This window comes from Haemaphysalis longicornis, unplaced genomic scaffold (assembly GCF_048455015.1).
Source record: "Haemaphysalis longicornis isolate Haplotype H1 unplaced genomic scaffold, Haemaphysalis longicornis Haplotype H1 scaffold_9, whole genome shotgun sequence".
NCBI lineage: Eukaryota > Metazoa > Arthropoda > Arachnida > Ixodida > Ixodidae > Haemaphysalis > Haemaphysalis longicornis.
This window is the reverse complement of record NW_027526460.1, coordinates 56075310-56103275: the sequence shown is the minus strand read 5'-3', so window position 1 is coordinate 56103275 and position 27966 is coordinate 56075310. Positions and strand designations below refer to the sequence as shown.

Here is a 27966-nt window from a genome sequence, read left to right as displayed (position 1 = left end):
GAAACACTCCTGTAGATATTTTTTTGGTTTTCATTTGATATATGTAGTCCCCGGAAGAGTATATATACCCTCAAGTGTGCTGGTGCTAACACACTGTCGCAGGTTGTCTAAGAAGAGAAGGCAGCCGGACCAGCCAAGCCATGAAGCCCTTCGTTGCCATCACCGTCCTTGTCGCTGGTAAGGATTCACACCCTCTATGGATAAATGTTTGCTGTACAAATATGCTATCCTGGTACTACATGTTTATGGTAAATATTTAGGTACTTAGGACGTGATCGTAATTTCATATGACTTCACTGGGTAAAATAGAAGTGGAGAGCTTGGCCGGCTGTCTCAAAATATCGGGTACATTTTTTTCGATTTCGAATCCCGTTCGATTCATCACTTTGTGATGTCCGCTTTATTTGGAGACTCTGGCGCAAAAGGCAGAAAGCGGCCGTTCTATTCGTGAATGCTTGCACTTGTCTAGCATAAAAGGGACACGACCCAGCGCTTCCGTAAGGCGGCTACAACTTTCTTGACGAGTCATGTGCTGGAAACTTGATTCATTCTTCGGCACATACTAGTCCTGTTCTCAAACCGACGACGATAGTACCTGACTGCGCCTGCATAAGACCTGCATGATCACCAAGAGATGTCCGACAGATTCTGCCGATCACAGAGATTGAAAAAGATATCCCTCCTGGCTGCAACCGAAGTTTTCGGTGTTTTAATTTCAGCATTTAAACCCCCTTTTTTCAGGAGGAATTCCCTTACACAGATTTGGAGTGAAACTGTGAACATTATAAGCCCTCCAAAATTTTTTTTTTGTTTAATGGATACCTTTTGTCGCTGTCAAGGCAGCTTTGAACATGTTAAACCGAGGTCCTTCCACTAAAATATCTGCTTTAAAATAAAAAGCTACTAAGTGCAACAAAAAACAGAAAGCAGTGACCAAGAATTTGTTACTGAAATGATGATCCGGCGCGGCTGTCATCTGACCCTCGCGATCACATGAATCGTTTGCGTAAATGCTGTAGTTGTCAGACCACTTGGTGTGATACAAAATGCTTTCTCTCCCGTTAAACAATTGTTTCATATACACTTAACTCTAATCACTAGTTATTTATACAGCGGTGGAATCGAGTTCTGTTTCGCTAACTTACTTGCAAGCCAACATACACGGCAAACATTGCCCGCTTGCAAAGAAGAAGGAAGCGCGCTTGGCCATGAGATATACGTGGCAGTCGCTTCAACGACAACAGCAGGGTGACATAACTGGAGTATACGTCAGCGAGGGCACCGATAGGCGCGTTTTTTTCGTTTAGGTGGTCAGGGTGCCCGTACTGGAGGCCGGGTCGCAGTGCTAAGCTGCCAATGCCCCAGTGCTCTCCCGCGCGGAATTAGACCCAGGACACTCCTCCATTTTTTTTTTTTGCGCAGGGCAGGGGGGTGCAGCTAAGTAGACATTAACGGCGAGGTACATTTGGCCTGTTTAATGGGAGTGAATTAAAACAGTGAAACAGGATGAGAACGCAGGTGTGCGCTCGTGGATATTGTAACTAACGCCGAAAAGATCGCGTTGCCGGATTCTAATTTTGTATTGGTTGTTCTGATACCAAAATGGAGTACAGAATGACGGAGCATACGTGTCGCCAGGAAAGTACATTTTTGAACTTCTCAACGTAGAGGGTTAACCTCAAACTATGACCGTTTTTATGACGCAACCTATAACAGCGGCAGCGGATGCCCACCACGATACTTATAAGCATCCTTTTAATAAAATTTTGGCTGTATGCTTGCTTCGCTACCGTTAAGGCACAGCAGTAGTGATTATTACAGCGAAGCTGTTTAGAAAATCATCATTTTTCGTGCCCGCAGTTCAAAATACCAAAAAATTGCCGAGCGCGCGCACGTGAGGGCGGGCCTTGCGGCAATCGCCCGGCAGTTAACAAGACCAACAAGAAAATGCATAGCGCTGGTGTCTGTGTGCCTCGTAACGACCATCCAGCGTCCCCGGCACACGTTTGTCTAGCAGCATATATAACCACTTAGGAAGATTGTCCAAGAGTGGCGAAAAAATCTCCAGCGTTCACCGTAATCATGACAACACTTGCTCGCAACGAGAAAGACGCGTCATAGCGGACCCCCCCCCCCTCCCCCTACAAGGTGATGTCCGGTGATTATCACCTCCAAAAATGAAAGAAGCTCCCACTTATACCAACAACGACGGAGAAAAGGTCGCTGCGGCAGCGAAGGAGAAGCAAATCGGCTGCAATCGGGGACCTAAACTTCGTGATGGTCGTGAAGGATGCGTACAGCTTCGCTTTCTTCAAGCCTTGCGCGTTAGTGTGAGCTTCCTTCATTTTTTTATTATTATCGTAATCATCCCTCTGTCTGTCCCCTGCAGGACGGAGGAATCTACCGTATGCCTCTAACCGCTCGTGTCCTGCGATGCCCGAGTCCATTCTTGTCCCAAAATTCATAATCCAATTTCATTTATCGAATTAATGGTTTTTCCCTTCTACAGCCACGCTGATACCCTAGAGGTCCACCAGTTTTCAGCACTAATACTATTATTCTCATTACACGAAATCTTTAACTGCCCGTTGCGAAAAAGTGCCATTTTCCGGTCAAGAAAAGGGACTGCCGCTGTTAAGCGTAAATAAGCAACTCATTTGAGTTGGCATGGAATTCGGATACGGGTCTGCACAGGAGAAGCCCGGTGCGCTAGCGCTGCGCTATCCCCGCCTTTTTTTTTTCTTTATTGCATGGGTGATACGCTCAAACATGACAGCACGAGGGCTACATAGTTAAACAAACAAAAGAACAGACTAAAGTTAGGAAAAGCCCAAGTTCATCGAAATTCAGGTGAACACACGCACAAGCGTTCAAAAGAGTGAACCATTCAGGTGGTTGGTCAAACAAATTATACACACTATGTACAAACGCCGCAGTTTCTCGGAAACATGACTTTGTTGATCTTAGTGCATCAGCATGCCTACCATATCAGCGAGATCGTCACAGACAGTACAAACCAATCAATACAACCGAGGGTGGCTCACCAGGATAGCCCAATGGCAAAACTCGTATTGAGAAAGGCGTGATATCCACGTCTTTTCTGAGGTTCGCCGCAAAACGTCCCAGAAAAAGACAGCATTTCTGCAATCTACAAAACAGTGGTCAATTGCCTCTGGTCGTGAACAGAGGCGGCAATCTGTCAACCAAGCAATGAAACGACACCTGTCTTCCATCCAAGTTCTAATAGAGAGCGCAAACGTGCAATTTATGCAGAAATTCAGCAAAATGCAGAAATTATGCAAAAATTATGCAGAAATTCAGAGAATTATCTTCTAATGCGTAGCATTCTTACGCCGCCTTTCTTGAGTATGAGTTTTTTTGCAGACAAATTTTGTGATTTTTCTCAATCTCGTCCGACAAATTATCTTCACTTACGCTATTATACCGATTACAGGTTAAACGTTTGCGAAATCTGCATTATTATGAAAATGCCATGGGTTATACGTTTTGCCATTTCCGTAATTTTTTATATTTATCTTGTTGATTAATTTTTAAAATAGTGATTACAGGTGGAACTTCCGCGATATTTGCATTTTTGTGGAAACGCAGGGCGTCTCACCTTTCGCCATTTCTCGTCATTCATTTATATTCTTCTTATATTTTTTGGTTTTTGAAAATTTCGTTCAGCCGACCTTCCTTTACGCTATTATAACGATTACAGGCGAAACTTTTGTGAAGGCTGCATTATTGTGGAAAGGCCATGCGTTACACGTGTTGCTATTTCCCGACACTTTTTAATATTTTTCTTATTCCTTAGTTTTTGAAAATTCCGTCCGACCAATTATCTTCATTTACGTTATCATAACGATTGCATTTGGAACTTTCGCGAAATCTGCATTATTGTGGAAATGCAGGGCGTTCGTCATTTTCCTTAATGCTTTTATATTTTTCTTATTTCTTTAGTTTTTTTAAATTTCGTTCGACCAATTATCTCAATTTACGCTCTTATAACGATTACAGGTGGAGCTTTCGTGAAGTCTGCATTATTGTTTAAATTCAGGGCGTTGAATTACGCTTCTCCATGTTCCGTAATTTTTTTTGTATTTTTCTTGTTTTCTAGTTTTTTTAAATTTCGTGCGGCCACTTATCTCCATTCACGCCATTAGGGCGGTTACAGATGGAACATCCGCGATATCTGCATATTTGTGGAAACGCAGGGCGTTACACGGTCCTCACTGTGGGGCTACTCGGCAAAGAATGCTAGGCATGAAAATGTTTTAACACCTGGCGGAACGGGTATTTTAGCGCACATAGAATGCGTAAAATGTGCGCTATGTGCGCACGCTGCCAGCGGGGGAACGGAAGCTGTTGTCGTCGTTGTAGTTGCTTTTTTTGCGGCACATACCCTCTTCGGGGATTGTTCAGGAATTGGGACTTTTGACGGGCTAATTTTCCCGCTGAACAAAACTATAACTACAAACGTAGACGTTATAAAATACTGCCTGCTTCGTGGCACCTCAACATGATGACACGTGAGCAGCACAAGTGCACACCAGCCACGCAGAAACCTGATTCTAGGGAAGCTATGGCATGTGCCAGTCGGTTTTCAGGCGTAATTCACACCGTAAGACGACGGAAAGAAAGCGAAGAAATAGACGCAAGTACGAGGCAGCCCATCTAGGTTTCGTTGGAAAAGAAGCCTCTGCCAAACTCGCTTGTGCGAAGTTTCGCTGACTTCGTTTCGTTGTGGTGTTCCCTCACTTAATAGGTACCTATACCGGGCAGATCTAACAACCTCACCATTGTGCCACTTCTGCCAGGAAATTGAATCGGATGAACATTTCTTCCTTTTTTGCCGCCGATTCTCTCATCATCGAAGAAGGCTGCTGGAGGCTCCCCTGCGGCGCCTTGGAATGCCACTAAATTTTTCCAGTGCTCCAGTCTTTTGGGGGCGTGAAGCTAGGCCACTGCAATGGGGATGTTTTTCACGCCATCCATTCCTTCATTTCAGAGACGGCTCGTCTGCTTGCTAAAACGATTCCAATCAGGCTGTCTCGTCCCTCTTTCTTTTTAGATTTCTCTCATCAATCTACGTACTAAATTCTATCTTCGACTGTACTATTTTGCCTTATCTGTTTTTTTTTTCCAAGAAAAAAAAATCTTCTTGGCCAATCCCGCTGAGTGGGTATGCGCCACTTTCTGGGCCACCACCACTACCACCAGCACCCTGTTTATGTGTGCGCTATACACAAAGAAATAGCAATAACAACAGTAAAGAATCCGTGGATAGGTATCACCTAGTTTTGCCTTCAAACCACGCAACTAGACGGAAGTGGCCCGAAAAAAGTTTTGAAACTTTGCTTATTCGATTCGACTGGGGGTGCTTAGTCGTTTATTTACTTCATAATTTAAATTTGTCAATATTGTTCCTTCGTTGCACGGAGAGGGCTAGGCTGCAGGGTGCCTAAAGTTCAACAAGACAGGCGAAGGCAAAGAGGTACGGTGATGCTGCCGAGGTAGTTAACCTCCTTCCGGATGAAATTTCTGCTGCCGTGTCGGAACGCCAATTACGAAGGGAGTTAAAACATTAAATATATTATTTTAACTGATAGTTTTTAATTGCAAACTGTGTGGATTTATTTTTGAACCGCTGTTTTATTTTTAATATTCTGTGTGGATTTATTTTTGAACCACTATTTCATTTTTCGTAATCCAAGTTATCAGTTCATTTATGCTTTCCTTTAATATAGTGGTACTGCTGTTTACCGTGCTGATTTGCAGGATCTAGTAGTTGGTTTTGACGGGTCCAAGTTTTTTGATGTGTCCGTTGCAAGATGGCCGCCAAATATTATTAATTACATCACTACTACTACTACTAGTACTACTACTACTACTACTACTACTACTGCTACTGCTACTACTAATACCCCTGCAATATCACGTGGCCCTTACTTGGAAGCAAATTTCTAATGACAGCCTCTACTCTTCTTTTCCAGCTTCACTGACAGCAGCTTCGGCAGCCGCTATCCAGCAGGTAGTAGCCAGAGGTTCCACAGGTAGGAGCAGCAGCTCCGCATTGGGAAGCGGCGCCCGCAGAGGCCAAAGTTCACTTGGCGGCGCATGGGGCCAAGCATTACCTGGCGTAAGCGGCGGGGTTGGCTTTACCCAAGCGCCTTGGGGCTCAGGATTCTACCAACAAGGCAACCCACAAGGCTACCAACACAGCTACGGCTACCAAAGTCCAGGCTCTGGCTTCAGCTTCTATCTCCCAGGCTATGGCAACGTTGGATATGCCCCTGGACACAGCGGCAGTCCCTGGGTCATTAATGGCTTCGGCAGTGGCTCCGGCGGTAACTACGGCAGTGGCTTCGGCGGAGGCTACGGTGGTGGCTACGGTGGTGGCTACGGTGGTTACGGCAGTGTTTTTCCATCTTTCTACGGTGGCTACGGCTACCCCGCCAACTTCGGCTTAGGATATGGCAGCGGCTTTCAACAAACACAGTTGGGTGCCGGTCAAGCTCCGGTTGCTCCAGGAGCGTCCCTTTCGTCTGCCTCTAGGGGTTCAAGGTAAACTCCCGTTTAAATAAGGTCTGTCCATAGATTCAAATTTTCAAACTACAGCGAAAAAAAGTTATAACACAGGGCTAAGGTTTATTCTCTAGCTGCGACTTCGCCATACATGCGTGCAACATGGACACACAATTTCTGGGAGCACGCGGCCGTATGTGAATAGTCAGCTGCTGCTTAGTACCAAATGCGGTCTTTTAAAGAGTTTGCATCATTTCTGTCAGCAACATTACGACTACGGTGAAGTTTATATATAGTCCCCGTATCACAACAACGCATTAGCTGAAGTAAGTCACGGAATGACGTGAATTATTTTTATCAATTACCTGCAGTTCAGGCTGCATACATTTTACCAAATTGGCTACAATTTTCTTCGTTGGTAACTGCAAACGTTTTTGGTGGGCTACGCACCGTAGCAACATTTTGTCTATAGGGTGTGCCGTTGTGGAGGGCCCGGCCTTAATTTCAATCCCCTGGGGCTCTTCAACGACCCCCAAAATCTCTACTTCGGGACGTATTTGTTCCTAGACTCTATAACACAAACGGCAGCCGCTGTTGTGACCAAACCCGCATTCTAGGGGTCAAGAGCACATCACCTTCGCCACTGAACCGCCGCGGCGTGTGAAAAAGCCAGATCACTTAGTAGCCGAAAGCATGCATAAGTCAGTGCCACATGATCTCGTGTTGAATAGTCGTGAAACATTTGCGGTGACAGTAGTAAGGTGGCCAAGTAAAGGGGCAGTCGAGCAGGAACAATTAAAGAAAAGTGGTGCGGTTAATGTGGCCTTGAGGACACATACTCTTCAGGACAATTGTGAGGTTTGGGCAAGCATTCTATTGTGAAGTGACTCCAAGTCCCCATTTCCTCAAGAATTTTCTCAGTGCGAAAACAGTCGAACCTTTTTGTACGGCCAAAATACTTTAGGTCCTCGACGTAAACCTTATCGGGAGGTCTTAGCAGAGAACTGTTAACTTTTACATTTATGTCTTTTTGAGCAGACGCCACAGATACTTCTCCGCAATAATTGTGTAATACAATTGTTATGATTCTTCACGTATTCAAGTTTCGTTCTCTCTTTTTCTCTTTTTTTAAATTAGACCTGATTTTTATAAGTCTGAGTAAAGTCTCACTTGCTTTTTAACCTATGTGGCTAGTTCTAAACTGCTTCTTTTATCTTAACGATTGCTTCTTGCGTTCAAACCTGTTCTTATTTTTTTTCAATTCCAGTTCCGGCGCGTCCCGCTCTGCTTAATAATAATGACAACCATGCAAAGACTCTGTAGATTAAGGTAAGCAAGAACCACTTCTTAGTCATGTAGATACTTTATTTTCCAGACTTTTGATTGAAAGGATTATCTTGCTAAAAATACGAGCATGTCAACGCTTCCATGGTGCTTTTAAGACGGGGACACCTGATATTTTAATGCAGCTGCCTGCACTGACGCAATGAAGCACCTTAAGCACCTGCAATGGCCTGATAGAAGCTGTTACCGCTATTGTTTATATACGGTCAGAAAAAAACGTCAAAAATTGTCCAGAGACACCTTCAGCTGACACATTGCTTCAACTGGTCTCTCTCTCTCTCTCTCTCTCTCTCTCTCTCTCTCTCTCTCTCTCTCTCTCTCTCTCTCTCTCTCTCTCTCTCTCTCTCTCTCTCTCTCTCTCTCTCTCTCTCTCTCTCTCTCTCTCTCTCTCTCGCTCTCTCTCTCTCTCTCTCTCCCTCTCTCTCTCTCTCTCCCTCTCTCTCTCTCTCTCTCGCTCTCTCTCTCTCGCTCTCTCTCTCTCGCTCTCTCTCTCGCTCTCTCTCTCTTTCTCTTTATTTTACCGTTGGCCTTCTCCCCGCCGATCCTACTATAATAATAGCAATTATTATGCGACAGCAAAGTTATTTAGTTAGATCTACGTTCACAAGGTCTCTCCTTTGCATTTCCATGGTTGCTTCTATGATTAGCAGCAAATGCTGAGTTAGATGTTTTATTAACGACGAGCCGAGGTGGAGACGGGTTGCCGCGCACTTTTATTCCGATGGCGATGTTTTAAGGTATGTCTTAAAACTTCCTGACCCCATCGTATCTACAACCCACCATCTTTCGCCTTCTCTGATTGGACGACGCAAGTTGTAGGATTAGCGAAACTCGCTACTTCAAGCAGCCATTTTTGTTTTAACACCCACTGTCTTTTTTTTTTTTCCTCCTTCTCCAGGAAGTTTGAAGATTGACCTTTGAATACAGCATGCCACCTGGCCCTCCTTGCGGTGGCTCTGCCATAAAAATAAATTTGTATTATTCGGAACTGAATTCAACGGATGTTTTCTTTTTTGCTGTCCAGAGCTTGCATGAAGCCCCAAGCCCGCGATGCGCTGCTTGTATTTTGTGAATGCTCAACACCCTCCAACCCCTCTTTTAGCCGTGATGTGCATTACAATGACCTCACTACCTGGGTCAACCACAACAGCACCTCCAAAGCAGTGGGATAATTCAGTTTGGTGCTCAAATGCCAAAAATGCGTAGAACAAGAAAAAAAAAATGTCTTTAGAAACGCTAACCCATCTTTCCAGTTTTGTGCAGCGTTCTGCGTGTTTGCATACATTCGTCAAATGGCTGAAAAACAATAAATTAATGTTTTATAGTAAGAACACTGCTTCGGGGTGTTAAAGAAAAAAGTAAAAGAAGTGCAGGATTCAAGGCGCCCCACCCATAAACCTCGCTTTATTTATTCTAATAAAAACATAACTCTTCTTGGCCAATCCCCCTAAGTGGGTATGCGCCATTTTTCGGGCCACCACCACCACCACCAGTTAAGGGGCCCAGACAACATGGCAAATTCCAAGAGGATGCCGTGGAGAAGCCAACATACACCAGGGCTACCTACCGGCCTCTCGCGATCGCTTTTTAGAGAAGACTTCTTGTAAGCTCGTCGTTGTGGATTTTACGTTCTCAAACAAGGTAATTTGGTGTCTGGTCAGTGGGGTTTCCGCAGTTTAGGTACCTGTTGGGTGCTTGTGTTGTTTGATTGATCGTAGCGCTTAAGCCGCCGACGCAACGCAGGCAATGAGGCGCGCCGTAGTGGAGGGCTCCGGATTAATTTTGACCACCTGGGGATCTTTAACGCGTGCCGAAATCTCGTACACACGGGCGTATTTGCTTTTCGCCTCCATCAGAGTGGTTATGTTACGGCATTTTTGCTGCAGTGAGAAGTTATGCCAGCAGTGCCCGAGGCTTTTATATTTATCATCTGCATTCATGGCCGCACGCAAAAACTCCCTTTTCTCTGATCTCAGGTGCTATTGCGAAGTCTGCACAAAAGCACTCGATCGGTGTGTATCTATACGGCGATGTAGGTTATGCGATGTGTGATGGCGTACTGCCCGCTTCCTGTTCATTTCAATGGCTCAGACCACCACCCCCACCCTACCTAACCCGCTGTCTCAACAATCAAGTGTTACTCTCTCTGTTTTATCTTTCTCTCTCTCAAGGGAGCATGACGCTCGGTCTTGGCTGTGATACAAAATGCACTTCTCAATAACGGGCATGGGACACGCGTTCCCCTGCTTGGGGAGTGACGATCATGCAGCCAGTCTGCAAATCTGCTTGATGTTATGAAAGCACGCTTATGGGAATTTCGCAGAAGCTTCATGCGCTGGGTCCCAGTTGAAGGTAAAAAGTTCCCAGGGGTTTGTTTCACTTCCCTGAACTGAAAACAGCACCACGTTAGCAAAAAAGGGCAGGCTGTTTTTATATTTAGAGGGTTATGAGAAATCAGGTAAATAAAACTGCCGGAAGCTGAAACATACCTACTGGACTTGCCCTGACGCCAGATGATTATCCCCCTTTCCTACACCCCCATTTCTTACCTCCTCACATTGCGTACACCCGCCAGATCTGGGTCACTTCCCCCCCAAATCTTCGCCCAGTCGAACGCCACGTCGTTACAATGCCCCAATGCTACAATTGCACGCCGGAAACGTAATGCTGGTGAGGCCGAGTAGTCGCTCACGAATGCTTACGAATTAGTAGGCACTTCCCGGAATTTCCGTGGCCTTTTACCACGCTTTCGTTTAACTATTACGCTAACTTCTAAGTCGGTGTAACTGGGACGGGTAACGTTATTAGGCCGAGCCCATGGCATAACAACATGCGAAACATCGACATATGCGAAGGTAAATGCGAAACAACAAGCACTAACATGCTGCTTGCCGTTGTACTCTATTGGTGCATAAAATCAGCAACAGAGTATAACGACACGCGGCATGTTAGCGCAGATTTCTGAACTGAGATACCACCCACCCTTGTTTTATGTTAATTTTGTTGGATCCACCCCCTCCCTAAACACATGTTCCTGATTCATAACGAGGAAAGATGCACAGCGAGAGCACAGGCTTTGCACAAGCAACACTCCTACAACCCACAAGCTGCCTATGTGGACGTTGCTGAATACCCAGGAGGCGAGGACATAACGGTGGTCGCGTAGTTGATCCATCCCGCCAAACACTAGCCCCCTTCTGCTTCCTTACTCAATCTTCAACCGTAGGCGAAGAAATGCCTATCGCTCTTTCCATTATTTCCAGTCCTATGATTAATACTGTAATACGCGGCTTCAAATTGTCCAATACCATTACTCCAACGGGCGAGTTGCCCCTCGAACATTACGCCTACTCCTTCAGGTACGCCAATTCCCGATGCAAAAAATATACATCGTTTGGGCACCGGGCCACTTCGAACTCGCAGGAAATGAATCGGCATACGAGGTTGTTCGAGATCTGATCTGAGAGCCGAGTGACGCTGCAGAATCTCCTCAACGGTTCCCCCATAGGGACTGCCCCTCGACCTACCGATCGGTCATCATCATCATCATCAGCCTGTCTCCGTCCACTGCAGGGCAACGGCCTCTCCCACAGTAACTCCAATTATACCGGTCCTGGGTTATCTGCGACCAATTTATACCCGCAAACTGCTTCATCTCATCTTCCCACCCAGCTTTCGGCCACCCCCTGCACACGGGATCCACTCGTTACCCTTAATGACCAACGGATATCTTGCCTTCGTATTACATCCTCTGCCCACGCCCATTTCTTCTTAATTTCTGCTAATATGTCTGTAACACGCGTTTGTTGCCTGACGCGGTCCGTTCTCGTCTCTCTCTACACCTCTCATCTTCCGTTCCATTGCTCGCTGAGTCGTTCTCCATTTAAGTTGAACCCTCTTAGTGAGCCTCCACGTTTCTGCCCCGTAGGTGAGTACCGGTAAGATGCAGCTGTCATGCACTTTTCTCTTCAGGAACAATGGTAGGCTGTCATCATTATCTGAGAATGCTCTGCCTCATGGTTGGGATCCGGGGTAATTACTTGGCCTAAGAAGATATATTCGCTTATCATTTCCACTGCCTCGCCACCTATCTCAAACCGCTGTGCTCTCCCGAGGCAATTGAGCTACCGAGGCTACCGAACGGTACTCCATCACTACCGATGGTCCAGAGCTCGGTTCCCACCGCCCGACCGCCCGAAAATACCACCGCTACGCAGTAGTATGACACCAACTTCAAACATCCACCTTTACCACCCCTGCCTGCCTATCATTGTAGGCCTGTCATTCTCACCCACAGGTGCTGCTCGCTGTGCTCTCCCACTGTCGGAGACAGAGAAAACCTAACAGAAGGTGGCAGGACTAGCTCCTCCTGAACACTGCCCGTGCCTCCGGCAGGGCCCGACAAGCGGTATTAACAATTCTGCGATAGAGTTTTACTGAGCTGCTACATGCCTTTCGCAGTCTCCGGGTACGGGTAGTTTGTTCTGGAACTCGGTTACATAATCCGGACCGCTCTTCAGCCTGCGTGACCAGCTTTATGGCCTCCCTTCGCCAAATCCTCGCCCACAAGTATCAGACAGGAGTCTTCAGACTGCCATGGGACTAAGCAAAGGAGATCGGTCCGCCCCTACCAACCGGTAACTCAGCAAGGAGAGTTTCACCGCTCGGTGTAGTAATTCCCCCTTTCCTCGTTTTCCCGAAAATATCTGTACCGCGCTTTCAGCAGGGACTACTGCTTCCCCGAGTGCCAGTTTGGAACCGGACCACCATGAACCACTCGCGAGGACCTGATTCTCTGTGGCCAGGAACCTTCGCCTCGGCAGACAGGCGCACGTTCCCCGTGCAAGAGGGTCGCAGCCTCCTCGAATTTTAAGAGGAACTTTTCGCCGAATTTCGGTCTAATTTCAAGAGTCCACCTCCGTAGCCCCCCAGGCTGTCTGGGCCTGCCTCTACATCAGGAATCGGTCTTTTCGGTGGAACTGGCCCTTAAAGTTCCGGATAGTCGCTGCAAGCTCCCTTGGGGCGTGGAATAAAATGAGAGTGGGGCCGAGTTTCTCACTCACCGCTGTCGTTTCTTTCTTTCTACGTGAGCACTAAGGGACACACCAGCACACATTTGTACAAGTTTGAAATTGTTTATTTACATGCTCCGTCGTCGCTTTGCACTGCGCTAGTAGTAGTCGTCGTCATATGCATCGATGTCTTCGTGTTCCTCATGCCAAGCATTACATTCACGGTAGCGCTTGGCGACAGCTGGGGCGCAGCGGCAGCGAGTACGTGCGCGACGCACGCGCGTCGTTCCTGGAGTCGCGTCGACGTTCCGTGGAGCAGGTGTTGCGCTATCTATTGTTGGCTGCTAGGCAACGCGAGGCGCTCCTAGGGGTTATCGCCAGCTTTTTTTCTTTTTGTGTGTGTTTTGCTAAGGCCACTGCGCGAGGCGGGGAACCTGGGCGGTCGCCTCGAGGCACGAACTCACGAGTCCTTGGCTTGTTCTTGATATTTTTATCTCGTTTCACGTTACACCCCACACATTACGGCCAGCTACAACAGCTCCGCCGTTAAAACACTCAAGAGAAGAATACTAGGGATATTCCCAGCGCTGACTTACAACTGCGCTTATAATTTGGAAACTCTTCCATACGTGAAACACAACAGAAACAAATAACAACAGATAAACACATAGTAAGCTTAATCCACCCACTGTTGTCGTTGAGCACTGCATTTGTTTAGTTCCGTTAATTATTAAAGGAAAGGCACTGCGATAGAAACTCGTCACGTGAAAGCGATTTCATTTCCGCATGCTGGCCTTCGGCGTACGCTTCACGAGCGAAAAGCTCTGCCTGGGGTGTGGTTTTGGCTTCTCACTTGAGATAGGAGGTATACAAGAGCCCTGAATACTTAATATAGTCGGGATGGCACTCCAGTAAATGCTCATCTTTGCTACGTGGTTTCATTGCGCATTGCCAGACTTCGGAGTACGCTTTACTCCTTGTCAGAGATATATGAGGAAAAGAAGAGCCCTGACTACGTAATACAGTTGGGAAGGCGCTGCTGTGAAAACATCGTCACTGGGATGTGATTTCCTTCGCACATGGCCCACTATTTGCAACGACTTTTGCAGCTCTTTATTGCTTTACAAAAATCATAGTAGCAACAGCTTTGTCCCCAAAACGAAATACAAACGCAATCAGCCAGTTGAGGACTACACTAAAGTATCTCTTGAGCTGCGCGTCACGTGCATCCTAATTCCCTTGACACGTAGACTTGATGCCATGAAACCCAGTCCACGGGCACTGTTGAGTATCTTACACCAGCCAAAAAAATTACCCCCATCAACAGGTTACTCTTCTTAAAATCGCTAAAGTGTCACAAAAAAAGGAATGCTAAGCCTTTTGTGTAATTGGCCGAATACAAATCCCTTCTCACATGCAAACCCTTCTTTGGCCGAAATGGAAGATTCATGGACGGCCGTTTTAAAGAGCACAGGCTCGCAGTTTAAACACCGGTGATATGGCACGTTTGACTACACATTGAAAAAACCTACAAAGGTGTGACAGGCTTTGTTAAGCCGTGATTATAGAAAACAGCAAAAATCTGAAGGCTTGGGAACTGATGGAAACTTGTGGTTTACTTTTTGCACCATATGCTCTCCCTTCAAAGTATCGTAGTTTCGAGATACTATATCTTTTGTATATCGTCCAAATATACCAAGACAAAAATGATCCATAGACTCGGAATGGCTAGGATTCACACCTCAGAAGCGGAAGCGGTGGGGCCTCTTTTAGACCCGCTGACCTTCTAATCTGCTAAGTGTTTTTTTTAATTATGGGCTAGTCCCCGCATGCGTCGATGATGCCGGCGATGAAAACAGAGACTGAAGACACGGTAGCAGACGCCCTCTCCTTGTGTCGCCTGCGCCCCAGTCATAAAATTAGGATGTCGCTTTAAAGCCTTGCTTCAATCAAATCTAATCAAAATAGCTGTAAAAGCTGTTACGAATCGGCCAGCGCCGCAGTACTTCCCCGCATCACTCCTCGGCTGTGCGGCGAAGCCACTGTGCGCCTTTGAAAACACGCGCCACCATGTCTGTGACAAGTTGCGACAAGCCGCGTCAGACGCTTCGCTTTGGGCGCATTTCAAAACTTCGGCGGCTACCTGCGAGGCTCGTCTCCACGCTCTTCAAGGACACAGTGGTCCCGTCGATCGCAACGGAGTCCTCCTCTCTCCCCTCTCTCGGACTCATCGTGCGCGGAGGCTACCGACAACTAACGAACACTGGAAAGAGCGTTGTGTGTGTCTGTGACGTTCGTGGCGTGTTGCCGCTTGTTGCGTTTGACCGTTACCGCTTTTGGGTATAAATAGACCCCCGTAAGCGTTGTAAACCATTCCTGTTTGAGCAGCGAATCGATGCTGTTGCTCTGCTCGAGTCCTGTATTGTAACCTCGCCCGTCGGGGCATTGTTCTTTGGCTTCGGCTCACCTCTCGCTATGAAGCAAACAGTTACGTTAGCCTACGGCTTCTGGACTTCTTCACGGCTGCAACAGCGGCTGGCCGTTCGCATCATACACGCTACCACTCGTATGTCGGAGGCCACGGAGCTCGGATCGGGTGCCCCCACTCGGTCGCAACAAAGCACACTACTGCCTGTGAGGTCTCGTGCATGGTCGCTTGGACCAAACGTATGAAGAACTCCAGGCATAATTTTAAGCGAAACAGAAATTTTTCAAGATTTTCTTCACGGTTGTTGCACCGTTTTTATGTCTATTGGCGGGCACCGTGCATACTCACAATTTTGAAGACAAAGAATTTTATTCTGATAATGGTAAAAAGAAAGGCATGCGTTTGTGAATATTTCAGTTTTATCTCATTGTTGGTTAACCGCGTTATCACTGTGATCTTGCACGTTCAAATGTGACCTTAGCTTCCATTTAGAATCGCAATTTCATGATATAATATAAACATATGGAATTGCATACAAAGACTGCAGTCAATCATTTTAGTTGTGTGTATTGTTGTTCTCTTGTTCATTCCTGAAGTGCTGCGTCTGGGGCGTAAGCATTCCCGAAAACGTGAGGAATATACGGGCAAGTGCAGTTCCAGTCAACCTTGCAATCCCAAGTCTGGCCAGAGGTCGGCTATACCACTTCCACGCGTTTCTTCTCGGAACCTTTCGCTCAGTCTCTTCACCTGTTCGGAAGAAAAATAGTTTTTCCAGTCGCCCACCGTTCCCTTTCGCACGTAGTTAATCTTGTCCGCCGACGCCCCGGCGCCTTTGTGAACGACTTCGTGCAGGTGTTTCCAGCCTCTGTACTCCTTCCCGTGGAACGGAAACTCGGCTTCGTAGAAGTCGTGGATCATTCTGTTCGTGTAGTTGGCCATCTCCTCCACGCTACTGTACTTTAAAACAGCGTCGAGAATCTTGCCACCGTCGGCCAACAGACGTGCCTCGTAATCGGCTCCAAGAAACCTCGCGACTCTCAACACGGCTGCCTTAGGGTCATTCTTCATGTCTTCGTAGACAATGAACAATACATTTGCTTCCCCGCTCAGTTTGTACCAATCTCGGTAGAACTTGAAGTAGTCGCCACTTTCGAAGTGCCCTTTCATGAAGTTTTCGAAGGAGTAATCGAAGTTCTCCTTGTAGTCATAGGCGCTGATCATGAACCAAAAGTGATGCATGGATACTATCACGTCCAACGGGTTCCTGATAACGACGATGTACCGGCCATCCGGGCTGTACCGCGTCAAATGCAGCGGCATGTGCGTTTTAATAGCCCCGGGTCTCTTCATCCAACGAGTGCAGTCAGACCCATAAGCTTCGATGAAAGGTGAAGCTGTGTAGAACTCTACGGCGCTCGCTGGAGGAACACCGTCGTTCTGGATGAGGTAGACGATGTGCTGCATCCACGTGGTGCCGCACTTCACGTAGGTGACGATGAACACGTCACCCTCGCGATGACAGTAGTCCATGGATGATTCAACGCAGTCACGAAGGAAGTAGTCTGCAAACGGCGTGCCTCTGACGACCATGAAAGTTGGCTTCCTGCTTTCAGTCGTTTCATTGCCTGCAAAAACGTCAACATCAGTAGTTTTTATTTTCGTCAGAAAAATCGGACAGCAGGAAGAGGACAATACTCGTGCAGCAGGCAGGGAACTCGCAACAGTCCTTTACCTGTTGTCATTTCTTCGTGCCCTAATGCACTTTGCTGCGAATGCGTAATTTACAACAGTAACGTCACACAATTGTGACACCGTGACGCATTGTGACATCACGACTAATAGCCTCAATGTTGACATACGTTTCGTAAATTTTCAATTCGCGCTAACAATCCCATCTACCTTGCATTATAGATTACGTAGGATATGAAGTGGAAGTCTCGGTATGTTGGTTCATAATGTTCAGAAAAAAAAACAGTGTTCTTTCAATTAAATTTCGTTGCAAGTCCAGTGACTGTCCTTATCTTGCCTCTCCTCTTGTGTAGCGTGTTTTCACTGGTTTTTCCCTGAATAATACGTTAGATATGACGTTAATAAAATGATCTGTTTCTTTTTTTGATATGAACGTCAAACTCTTTAAACTCCACAAAAAGCGGGCCACCGCTCGACCATACGTGTGGAAGCTACATTGAAGCGAAAAACCAAAAACCCCTGCTTCAGGGTACTGTTTATGGCATCACATTCTTTAGTCACAACCGAATAAATGGCAATGTCATGCTGCATAGAAGAAACGCTGAAATAGTTATCGATAACACTGGCAACGACGCGAGCAAGCGATCCAAAGCTGCAAACATCTTGTAATCCTTTTATCGTAGTGTGCACCCAGTATAGTCTAGCGAGAGAGAGAGAAATAATGATTTATTGGAGAGTTTCGCTCCAACCCAAACAGGAGCTGGCTACTCCAGGCATTGGAGTATACAAAAGGTACAATACTTGCCCTAAGGAACCACAAGGGGTTAGATTAAGTACATTGAGACAGCAGCGGTCCTTACAGCAGTGGAATATAGTTAAAAAAAAAAACCATCCAAACCATCTGCACAACTTTTACGTGAAAAGAACACGCCATCGATTCCTGTCAATACGTAGTACACCTGACTATAACATACTGGGCCTGTTTCAAGTGCCAGTATAATATCGATAACACATTAATACTGCAGCTTGTTTGCGTAATTTTGTGCAATTTGCCTTCCTGCGCGGTAGCGGGAGAAACTCGACCTAAGAGCTTTGATTATGTTTTTTTTTGCTTGCAACGCTCCTCATTAATTACAATTTGAAATAATAAAATCTTTTCGTTAGCGCTTTGTCTGCTCCCTCCTGTTGAGCCTTACCTGCTCTGTTTCAACGTCTTAAAACCATGACCCAACCGGGCAGCTTCCGCACTGTTCTGCCGCCAAAAGTTACTTCCCACAAAATGACGCCTTTGACCCTGCTCAAACCACCATCTCAAAAACGTACAATTTCCACACCAAGCAGCCTCTCAACATTAATAATCACAGGCAAAAATACTTTGCATAACGCTCCAGAACCTCCGTAAAACTGAATAGCTGCGATAAACCCCGGAAAACTGTACTTCGAACACACGGTCAAAAGTTCAGCTTTTTTTTTTGCTTTGTACTTCTCTCATACTGGGTAATCTCAACTGTAACGACCCACTCGTGAGTCTGCAGGCGAGAATTTTGCGCACTGCGGGTTTCATTGTCAGTAGTAAGTTCAGCCAGCTCATAAATCCAGAAGCTGCGCTTTTTCTTATAGCCGGGAATTAGAGAAACCTTTTGTATAGCAACCTTGCACTCCACAGCAATATCGCCATATGGTACGCTGCCATCTCAGGGTTGGTGCGCACGTCATAGCCCATCACCATGGCACTATCAACCGTTTGTTCTTCTTCAGCAACTTTTTAGACATGAAACGCGTACTCGCAATCTGCTAAATGATGTCCTGAAAATTTGACAGTGTGTAGGCACAGAAAACGTCACGAAATTGTGGCGCGGACTGGTGAAGCAGACACGCCCCTTCGAACGCAGCTTATGGCGGGGGAAATTGGCGCAAATGTTCCTTCAAAAAAACTCCGAACGTTTGATTGCTCATGGTAAACTGTGGTGTTATAACATCACTGTGACATGATGCCATCATGTAATGCCTAGTTTGCAATTTTGACAAACACCGATTTGATTCAGCAATACCGGTACTTAAAAGAACACATGGTCTTGCATGATCCCATTACCCCCTCACATTCGGTTGGAGTAGTGCCTAGCAAAGCTACATTCACAACCAACCAAGCTGGAACGAAATGTACAAATGTTTTCTGCAGTCCTTCCAAAAAGCAGCCGCAAGATGTAAGGTTCTCAATCGCACATAGAAGGGACGGATCAGACTTCGTTTGAAAATACTTAGAAAAGGCTTGGCCTAGGAAGAATATAGCAAACAAAAGCACTAAGAGGGCCCACATGACTAATATACAGGTTTCGCAGCAGCCGTGTTCGTAAAAAAAAATAGAAGTTACAAAATAAACCCCGTAGAAATAAAAAAAAACGAAATATTTACAACTAGGCTGGTACGAAGGAAGAACCTGCATTACGATACACCACGTGCCAAAGTTAGCTCTGCAGCGCTTTCTACTGAGGCGTAAAATTATATATATTTCTCCGATTACTTATATTGCTCCTCTTGGGGTAGATTGTACACCCCCCCCCCCCCACAGGCCAGTGTAGCAAAATAAACATAAAACCGATTCAGCCGTGTTTAATTTTTCTTATTCCAAATAATACAGCAAGAATCCGAAGAACTTTAGTCAATTAGCAACAGGTATTTGTGGTGATTTCCGTATTGCGCTCCCTGTGCCATCTATTGTAGTGATCGCATGTACTCATAAGTTAAAAAAATGCGGACCATCTGCATTCGGTTAGTAACGTTGCGCTAAATCCTCACTTTAACACGTCTTCATTTGAGCAAGTAATAAAAAGAACAAGTAAACAGGTGCGACATCAAAAAACTTAGAAAACCTATTCCAATGCATACCTGTTGTTTCGTCCTCATCCATGGCACGGGTGACCACGATAACCGCAGAGGCCGTCGGTGGGAGATCAAACTGGTAGAGCTAAGATTGCTACGTACTTTTCTCGCACCTATAGCAGCGCTAACGCATTTGTCACTGATCAGGGTGGTGATGCAATGCTTATGGCTGGTTGCTGCCAATCAGCAACGGCATGATGTGCTATTCCTGATAATGGGCACTCCACAAGATAGCGGGCCACAGCGAAAAACAGATGCATGTCAAGAGGCACGCGGCGCATTCCAGAGGCTTATCTTTGTTCGCTGATCTTTGTGGCATTGTTCGTGAAGTGCAAGTGAGGACGGACGTCAAATATCCTATACTATGCCACCTACAAGTTAAGTACCTTCCAGCAAAGAGTTGATCATATCATATGGCAGTGAGAACCCGAAGTACCCCTAGAAAAACGAACCATCCCAACGCTTGGCGACGTAATCTTATCAACGACAACAAGAAACTAGGTTTCCTACACTCAACTGTTGCTACCTTCGAACACGTGAATGTTTTTTTACATTGATTGATTGATTGTTAACGCGCCGACGCAACGCAGGCGATGAGGGGCGCCATAGTGGAGGGCTCCGGATCAAGTTTACCACCTGGCGATTTATAACGTGCGCCGAAATCTAGTACACACGGGCGTTTTTGCTTTTCGCCTCCATCAGAAAAGCGGACGCCACGGCCGGGTATCCAACCCCCGTCCTTGTTTTTTAACAGCGGAGATGTTTAGCACATCGCTCAACTTTCGCGTCTGGAGTTAAAAATACTGAAAAATTCCGAGCGCACGCGAGCACGTGCCTGGAGGCGAGCGCCGGGTGTTTAAATAAAAACCCAAGAAAATGCCAAGCGCTTGTGTGTACGATTATGATCAATATGAAAGGGAACACAGGAACCCGTAAAAAACACCCTCAGACCCAGCTATGAATGATACGCAGCGGCCGCTGTCGGAAACAAAGTGGAAAAGTGGAAAGTGAGATGCTATTCTAACAACTGTTCCCATTCCTGCCGTCCGTCTTATCGGCTGTCGGACTATACCATATTATCGGCGAAATGACGTAAGGTGCTGCTTTGTAGAAATTCTAGCGCGGTGGGAGTGCCAACAGTTAGTGGAAGAGCGCCCTCCTTTCCCGCTTTGTTTTTCACACCGCCATCCGCGTATCGCTCCGAGTCAGTTTCGAGGCTCTTTGCCCCGCGTTCCTGTGCTCCCTTTCATATTGCTCGTAATAGTACGTGCCACGCCCAGTGTTTGTACGACTGCCCAGCGTTGCCGGGGCACGTTTGTCAAGCTAAGCATACCCACTTAGGGAGATTGGCCAAGATTGGCCAAAAAAAAAAAAAAACTACAGCATTCGCCGCAATCGTGGCTTCACACTAAACTTTTTTACACCCTTTTAGCCAAAAAGGGTGTAGCATAAGTGGAAAAAGGGTGTTGGGAGGCCTTTACACCCTTTTTCTTGAATCTCAACACCCTTTTTCTAGTTCTACACCCTTTTTGCGTGAAAAAAGGTGTTGGTCAACTTGAACACCATTTATTTTTCTTAGGGTGTTCAAAGGGTGTGGAAAAGGTGTTCAGCTGTTCATTGAGTAAGGCCATGCTTGGATGCATAATAGCACTGTAAAGAAGAAGACATCCCCTCATATACTCCTCTACTCGCAAAAAATATTCAAACGCGAAAAAAAAAATAATTGCTCCGTTTCTAATGCGGTGCACCTCATGCCCCAAGTTAAGCTTTGGCACGTGAAATACCAACTTGGACCTTCAAAATTAAAAAAAGACTATAGGTGACTACCGAAAGGGTGACTACCGACTGTAACGCGCCTGGCTTTCTGTAGGTTGTTGAAACGATGTGAAATAGGGGTTCACTTGCAAAAAAAAAAAAAACAGCGGAGCTGGGGGTCGACCTAGTTTGTTCCGGTGTTCTGAGTTTTGTTATGTTGGCTAAGCTTTGCATTGTTCTTGCTAAGCTAGGATGACCGCTGAGGGGTGAGGCGAAGTTTAACCGGATTTTACAAGGCTGTTCCAGTGTGTCTCCCTTCCCCACCCGCTGCCAGGGGATCCAAGGAAAAAACAAGCTAGGTCGGCCCCCAGCTATGCTGTTTCTCCAGCCTTGCACCAGTATTGCAAGCTGCGCCAATTTTTTTACCTTCTGGAATCCAAACGAGACTAGTACATTTTGAAATGGTATAGTAAGAGGTGCGCATAAGCATACGCCCCTTTTGCTCACACTAACAAGCTCGAAAACCGACTTCACTGTTATAATACCCTATCTTCGGTGGTGCACCCTTTACAGAAGCCGCAGTTCTTTTTCTTGGTATTTTTTGCTAACGCCACCAAAACTAGTTTAAGCTTGAAGAGCCTCACTGGTAATAAATTATGCCAATTCATATTGCTTTAGACATCGTGAGGTACAAAACACCCCCCGCTTGTAGAAAATGTCCAGTTCACCCGCGTAAACAGGTACAAAATGCCTCCAAAGTGAGGTCTCTTCACCTTTTTTCTTAGTTGGCTGTCTTTTCTTACACCCTTTTTTCTTTACACCCTTTTCTTAGTTTCCAACACCCTAATTTGTAGCTTGAACCCTTTTGGGAAAAAGGGTGTTGAAATATTGAACACCCTTTTTGAAAGGTGTTGGGATGGCGGAGAATATTTGTTTGGAATTTAATAAAATTCTGTTACTTATTGAGCGTAATAACTACCTCGCGATTAAAAAGTTCTTGCAAATCCGCATGCTGATTTATGTATACTCAGATTAAAACACATAATCCCAAAATTAGCGCTAAAATATCTGTTTTTCGCCACAAGCCCACCGACTCTATCGGAGGGCTTTCCTCTGCTCGATATAAAAGCAAGAACAGCACATGCATTGCTAAGTAAGCATGCACTCCCTGTACCGTTTGCATCCCGTTGGTTTTCTTGCTCAATTCGTTTGTGTTCCAACTGTAACTTGTGCGTATTGATTGTGTTGAATGCTGCACGCACCGCCGATTTACTTTGCCACTGCGCATGCCATCACCTTAAAAAAAGGGTGTGAGGCTCAACACCCTTTTTTTGGGTGTTGAGCATTCTCAACACCTTTTGTTAAGAGTGTTGAGCTCGCAATCACACTGCTCACGTCACTCGCTGGTTATGGCTCCACCCACGATATAAGGCTGTGCGTTTGTTACTCGCATGCGGTAGGATATAATAGACCGTCTTATTTCTGTGCCGGCTCAGTCGCAGGGATGGGTCGGCCACTGGTCGTTCGCACGCCCGATGAGGAGGCCGCTCGCCTCGAGGCTTGAGTACAGAGAGCCTGACCACATGGTCACAGAGATTGCTGCCCAGAGACGGTGGTGGCTCCAGAACAATGAATCTGTTGAGCGAAAACGGGTCAATGTGCATGACCGCTACCGGCACGTCGACCCGACACCTCTGGCCAGCAGCGGGAACGTCCCTCGGTAACGTGTGGTGCACTGGGTAATGTCAGACATAGACTGCTCAGTCCATCCGGTCGAGAGGTCGACTTTATTTGAGGAGCTTCTCGACGGAGAGCTTCCACGCATCACACTTTAAAAGACGCTATATTCCCGAACGGTCATTGAATTACTAGGCGGGACATCCAGCGCCTGTTCCTATAGTTATTGAAGGACTCAAAGCTTCGTGACTTTGGATACTTTGCTGCGAATAGCTTTAAAATTCCTCGGGGCACTTCAATCTGCTTAAGTGGCTGGCCATAGTGGGAAGGCAATAACCCGATACTTGTGAAAGACTTGTCTACAGTATATACGCCGTGTTTGCATTCATGATATAAAATTACACGACACTTTTGTAGTAGCGCAACGTTCCATGGTGTTTAGCTTTCGACGCTGCATTGTAGGTTTAGTCCCTCCCAAGAGTGGCGGCACACCCGACGGCGCCCCACTTTCCATCACAAGACAGCTACTACGCACACCAAGCAGACTGACGGCTTCTTCTGGCGCGCTATGGAGCTGCGGTAGCACCCGCTCATTTTGCCTTTAATTTTTAACTCGGATGGCGGCACGCGGAAATGTTTAACCAATGAACCACGTAAAACGGGGCATTTTTGTCTCATGGGGAACATGAGGCTTTTGTCCTAAAAGGTGTTGCTCGGAACGATCAATTGCCGGCATACCATTCAAGACTATGTCCGAATGTTCACTTACAACACCCACACACCTGAAAACTCCTTAGAGTTCGTGTTCACGTAGAGAAGTTTTAGCGCTACTCGCTATCTACATATGCCATGTTGGGCATGTTGGGCGAAAATCTCGTCGCTAATTACCCCATGTTGCCTGACACCGTTTCCTCTTCTTTTTTCTCCGCGTGCTACTGGAAGTCCACTTGCGAAGCACATCGCACTTGATTGTGTGAAAAAATACGTAATAGTTACAAAACCATCAGGAAAACCGCCCGGCCTTTTACCACAGACCTTGTACTATTCGTATCTAAGAAACGTAAGTGACTTCTAAAGAGAAAATTTAAATGGAAGCTGATGTATTACGAAATGAACGGTTTTGAAGACCACCCCGGAAGCAACACGTGGCATCGGGGACGCTTTATTGATGATTCGTTCGCATTCCATAACCAATAGACACGAAACAATGAAAAAGGCTTCCTTTGTCAACATTACCGCACAACTTTAGCATTTAAAACGCGATGAACATGCACACACGATAATCTAACATTAAACAAAGCAAGGAAGCTTCACTTTTTACCTGTAAATCAGAATCACAAAAACAAAAAGTCTACGTCCACATATCTTATGGTATGGGACTCTGGGCCACCGCTGGCAATCGGAGCTTCTTTGCCTTACCACAACCCCTGGATCTTTCTAGAAGGCAATTCATGCTCAATCGCTTCCAAAAGCACTCCCCAATTTCTTGGCAGCTCAAATGCTCAAGGTGATTCCAAGTCCGCCGCTTTTCACGCCAAGGCTTCCACATGAACCACCATTCAACTACCAATACCGATATTCGGGCTGCCTCCCTCCAGTGCACAAGCTAAAAGCCACTATCCGGAGCCACCCTTAATCCCTATTCCGGCACCATCTTTTACTTCCGCCCCTAGCCCCACAGAACCAGCCCTTCCACTCATTCCCAAGGAGCCACCTTTGAGACCACCCGCCGTTCCAACGCCAGAGCCGCCTTTTAAGCCTCCGCCTAGCCCACTGGAACCAGCGCTGCCACCCAACCCTAGAGAACCCCCTTTTAGACCCCCACCAAGCCCGGCCCCGGAGCCACCTTTCAGACCCGTTTTTAAGCCACCGGAATCGGCGGATCCACTCAATCCTAAACTGCCGCCTTTTAACCCACCACCCAAGCCTCCCCCAGAACCCCCCTTCAAACCCACACCTAGCCCTCCGGAACCAGCGCTGCCACCCAGCCCTAAAGAGCCACCTTTTAGGCCCGCACCAAGCCCAGCCCCAGAGCCACCTTTCAGGCCCGCCCCGGAACCTCCTTTCAATCCCACTCCCAATCCTCCCGTACCACCACTGCCACTTAGCCCTAATGAACCGCCTTTAAGCCCACCTCCCAGTCCTGCCCCGGATCCTCCTTTTAAGCCCAATCCCCCTGTACCGCCACTGCCACTCAATCCTAATGAACCGCCTTTTAGCCCACCTCCCAGTCCTGCCCCGGACCCTCCTTTTACGCCCAATCCCAATCCACCTGTACCGCCCTTGCCACTCAGTCCTAATGAACCGCTTTTGAGCCCACCTCCCAGTCCTGCCCCGGATCCTCCTTTTAAGCCCAATCCCAATCCACCTGTACCGCCACTGCCACTCAGTCCTAATGAACCGCGTTTGAGCCCACTTCCCAGTCCTGCCCCGGATCCTCCTTTTAAACCCAACCCCAATCCGCGTGTACCGCCACTGCCACCCAATCCTAAGGAGCCACCTCGCCCACCCCCTAGACTTGTACCTGAACCCCCCTTCAAGCCCACACCTAGCCCTCCAGAACCACCGCTGCCACCCAGTCCCAGGGAGCCACCTTTCAGGCCCCCACCAAGTCCGGCCCCAGAGCCACTTTTAAGGCCTATTCCCGAACCTCCACTGCCACCACTCAAACCTAAGGAACCACCTTTAAGCCCTCCTCCGAGTCGCATCCCGGAACCTCCTTTTCCCAACCCACCCGTCCCGCCACTGCCACCCAAACCTATGGAGCCACCTCGCCCACCCCCCAGGCCCATGCCGGAACCGCCTTTAAGACCCGTCCCCAATCCGCCACTACCGCCAGAGCCACTAAGTCCCAAAGAACCACCTTTAAGCCCTCCTCCCAACCCCGCCCCGGAGCCACCTAGCCTCCCGGTTCCACCACTGCTACTCAATCCCAATGAACCCCCGCTCAGCCCACCCCCATGCCCCGCGCCAGAACCACCTTTCAAACCAATCCCTAACCCACCAGAATTACCACCACCACCCATTCTGAGCGAGCCACCTTTTATTCCCAAACCCCCGCCACCAGCGCTGTGGCCTCCACCCCCGTGCATCCCACCAATGCTGAGTCCACTACCGGACCCTAGAGAGCCACTACCAGACATACCACGCATTGTGCCCCCACCAAGACCACCCCCATGCCCCCCTGAGCCTCCCCTTGCACCTACACCAAAACCCCCACCACCCTCTCCCAATGAACCACCGTTCAGCCCACCTCCATGTCCCGCCCCAGAATCACCGTTCAAACCGATCCCTAGTCCACCAGAATTCCCACCACCACCCATTCTAAGCGAGCCACCTTTCATTCCCAATCCCCCACCGCCAGAGCCATGACCTCCACCCCCGTGCATCCCACCGATGCCACTACCGGACAGACCGCGCATCGTGCCCGCACGCAGACCACCCCCAAGCCCCCCTGATCCTCCCCTTACTCCCACACCGAGACCACCACCACCCGCTCCCATGGAGCCACTCCCCAAACCCATCGATCCACCACGAGAACCTCCCTCAAGAGCACTTCCCATACCGGCAGATCCTAGACTCCCGCCCATACCACCACCGTTCCCAGCCAACCCAAACGAACTGCCGGAGCCCTGTCTACCCCCTCCTAAGCCAATTGCTCCTCCCCTCAATCTACTGCTACCTAATGAACCTCTTCCCAGACCACCTCCCACATTGATGCCACTTCCAAGGTGGCCAGCTCGCATTCCACCCAGCGAAAGTCCGCCCCCACCTCCATTAGATCCGAGTCTGACGCCTCTGTATCCGGTGCCACCACCAAGACTGCCGAGGGAGCCCGGCATACCACTTCCTAACCCTAGACCGCCCCCGACGCCTCTGTATCCGATGCCACCTCCAAGATTGCCGAGGGAGCCCGCCATACCACTTCCTAAACCTAGACCACCACCACCTATTCTTCGAACACCACCAATACCACCTAGGTTACTCAAGCTCATTCCGTTTCGTAGGCCTCCGATGCTCGGCATTGCTAACTGTGCGCCTCTAAAACCACCTCCCTGACCATTCATAAGGCCCATAGATCCTAGCTGGCCTCCACCGAGCCTGTACCCGCCCTGATACATGGGTGCATACCGTAACCCGCCACCGTAAACACCCGATCCTCCCCTCATGCCGCCGAGGTACGCGCCGGCAGGCGATCCGACAAACCCAGAGCCTAGTGAGGACATTCCGCGTTGTAACATGCCAGCCCCAAAACCTGGCTGCAAACCTATTCCCAGCCCGCTCCCGCCACCGGCACCCAACACACCGATCCTTCTCCCACCCAAACCGAGTCTCGACCCTCCTAGACCGAATTGGGCTCCAGAGAGACCCATCGCCGGTCCCTGAAGTGCTAGCCCGGTCGTTGCCAGCGCTGGCTGCATTCCGTACATCATCCGTCCACCCCCCAGACCAGTTCCCATCCCGGTCACCAAGCCACTTCCTAGTCCAGTTCCCATCAATCCGTATGCTGGCTGTAGGCCACCACCTCGGTGCAAAATGCGTCCCATACGAACACGTCCACCGCCACCACCAGTCGGGGTCAGGTACCGTATGCTGCCGCCTCCGATGCCCGTATGGCCGCCGCCGCCACCTCCAGATCCGATATCGCCGTCA

The 27966-nt window shown here is 47.8% G+C and overlaps 3 protein-coding genes across 3 annotated transcripts; 2 read left to right on the top strand and 1 right to left on the bottom strand.

Moving 5' to 3' along the window:
* The first annotated feature begins 22 nt into the window (after positions 1-22).
* On the top strand, positions 23-8865 carry LOC144151774 (uncharacterized). Its single transcript, XM_077682909.1, has 4 exons — positions 23-177; positions 5997-6567; positions 7796-7857; positions 8771-8865. The coding sequence occupies exons 1-3, from the start codon at positions 141-143 to the stop codon at positions 7818-7820; spliced, it is 633 nt and encodes a 210-aa protein (XP_077539035.1). The 5' UTR covers positions 23-140; the 3' UTR covers positions 7821-7857; positions 8771-8865.
* Positions 8866-15654: 6789 nt separating this feature from the next.
* Positions 15655-20090, bottom strand: LOC144153849 (sulfotransferase 2A2-like). Its single transcript, XM_077685577.1, has 2 exons — positions 19888-20090; positions 15655-16937 (listed from the first exon to the last, which is right to left on the bottom strand). The coding sequence occupies exons 1-2, from the start codon at positions 19907-19909 to the stop codon at positions 15973-15975; spliced, it is 987 nt and encodes a 328-aa protein (XP_077541703.1). The 5' UTR covers positions 19910-20090; the 3' UTR covers positions 15655-15972.
* A 3081-nt stretch (positions 20091-23171) lies between these two features.
* LOC144153204 (uncharacterized) lies at positions 23172-26685 on the top strand. Its single transcript, XM_077684858.1, has 2 exons — positions 23172-23356; positions 24912-26685. The coding sequence occupies exons 1-2, from the start codon at positions 23172-23174 to the stop codon at positions 26683-26685; spliced, it is 1959 nt and encodes a 652-aa protein (XP_077540984.1).
* The last annotated feature ends 1281 nt before the right edge of the window (positions 26686-27966 follow it).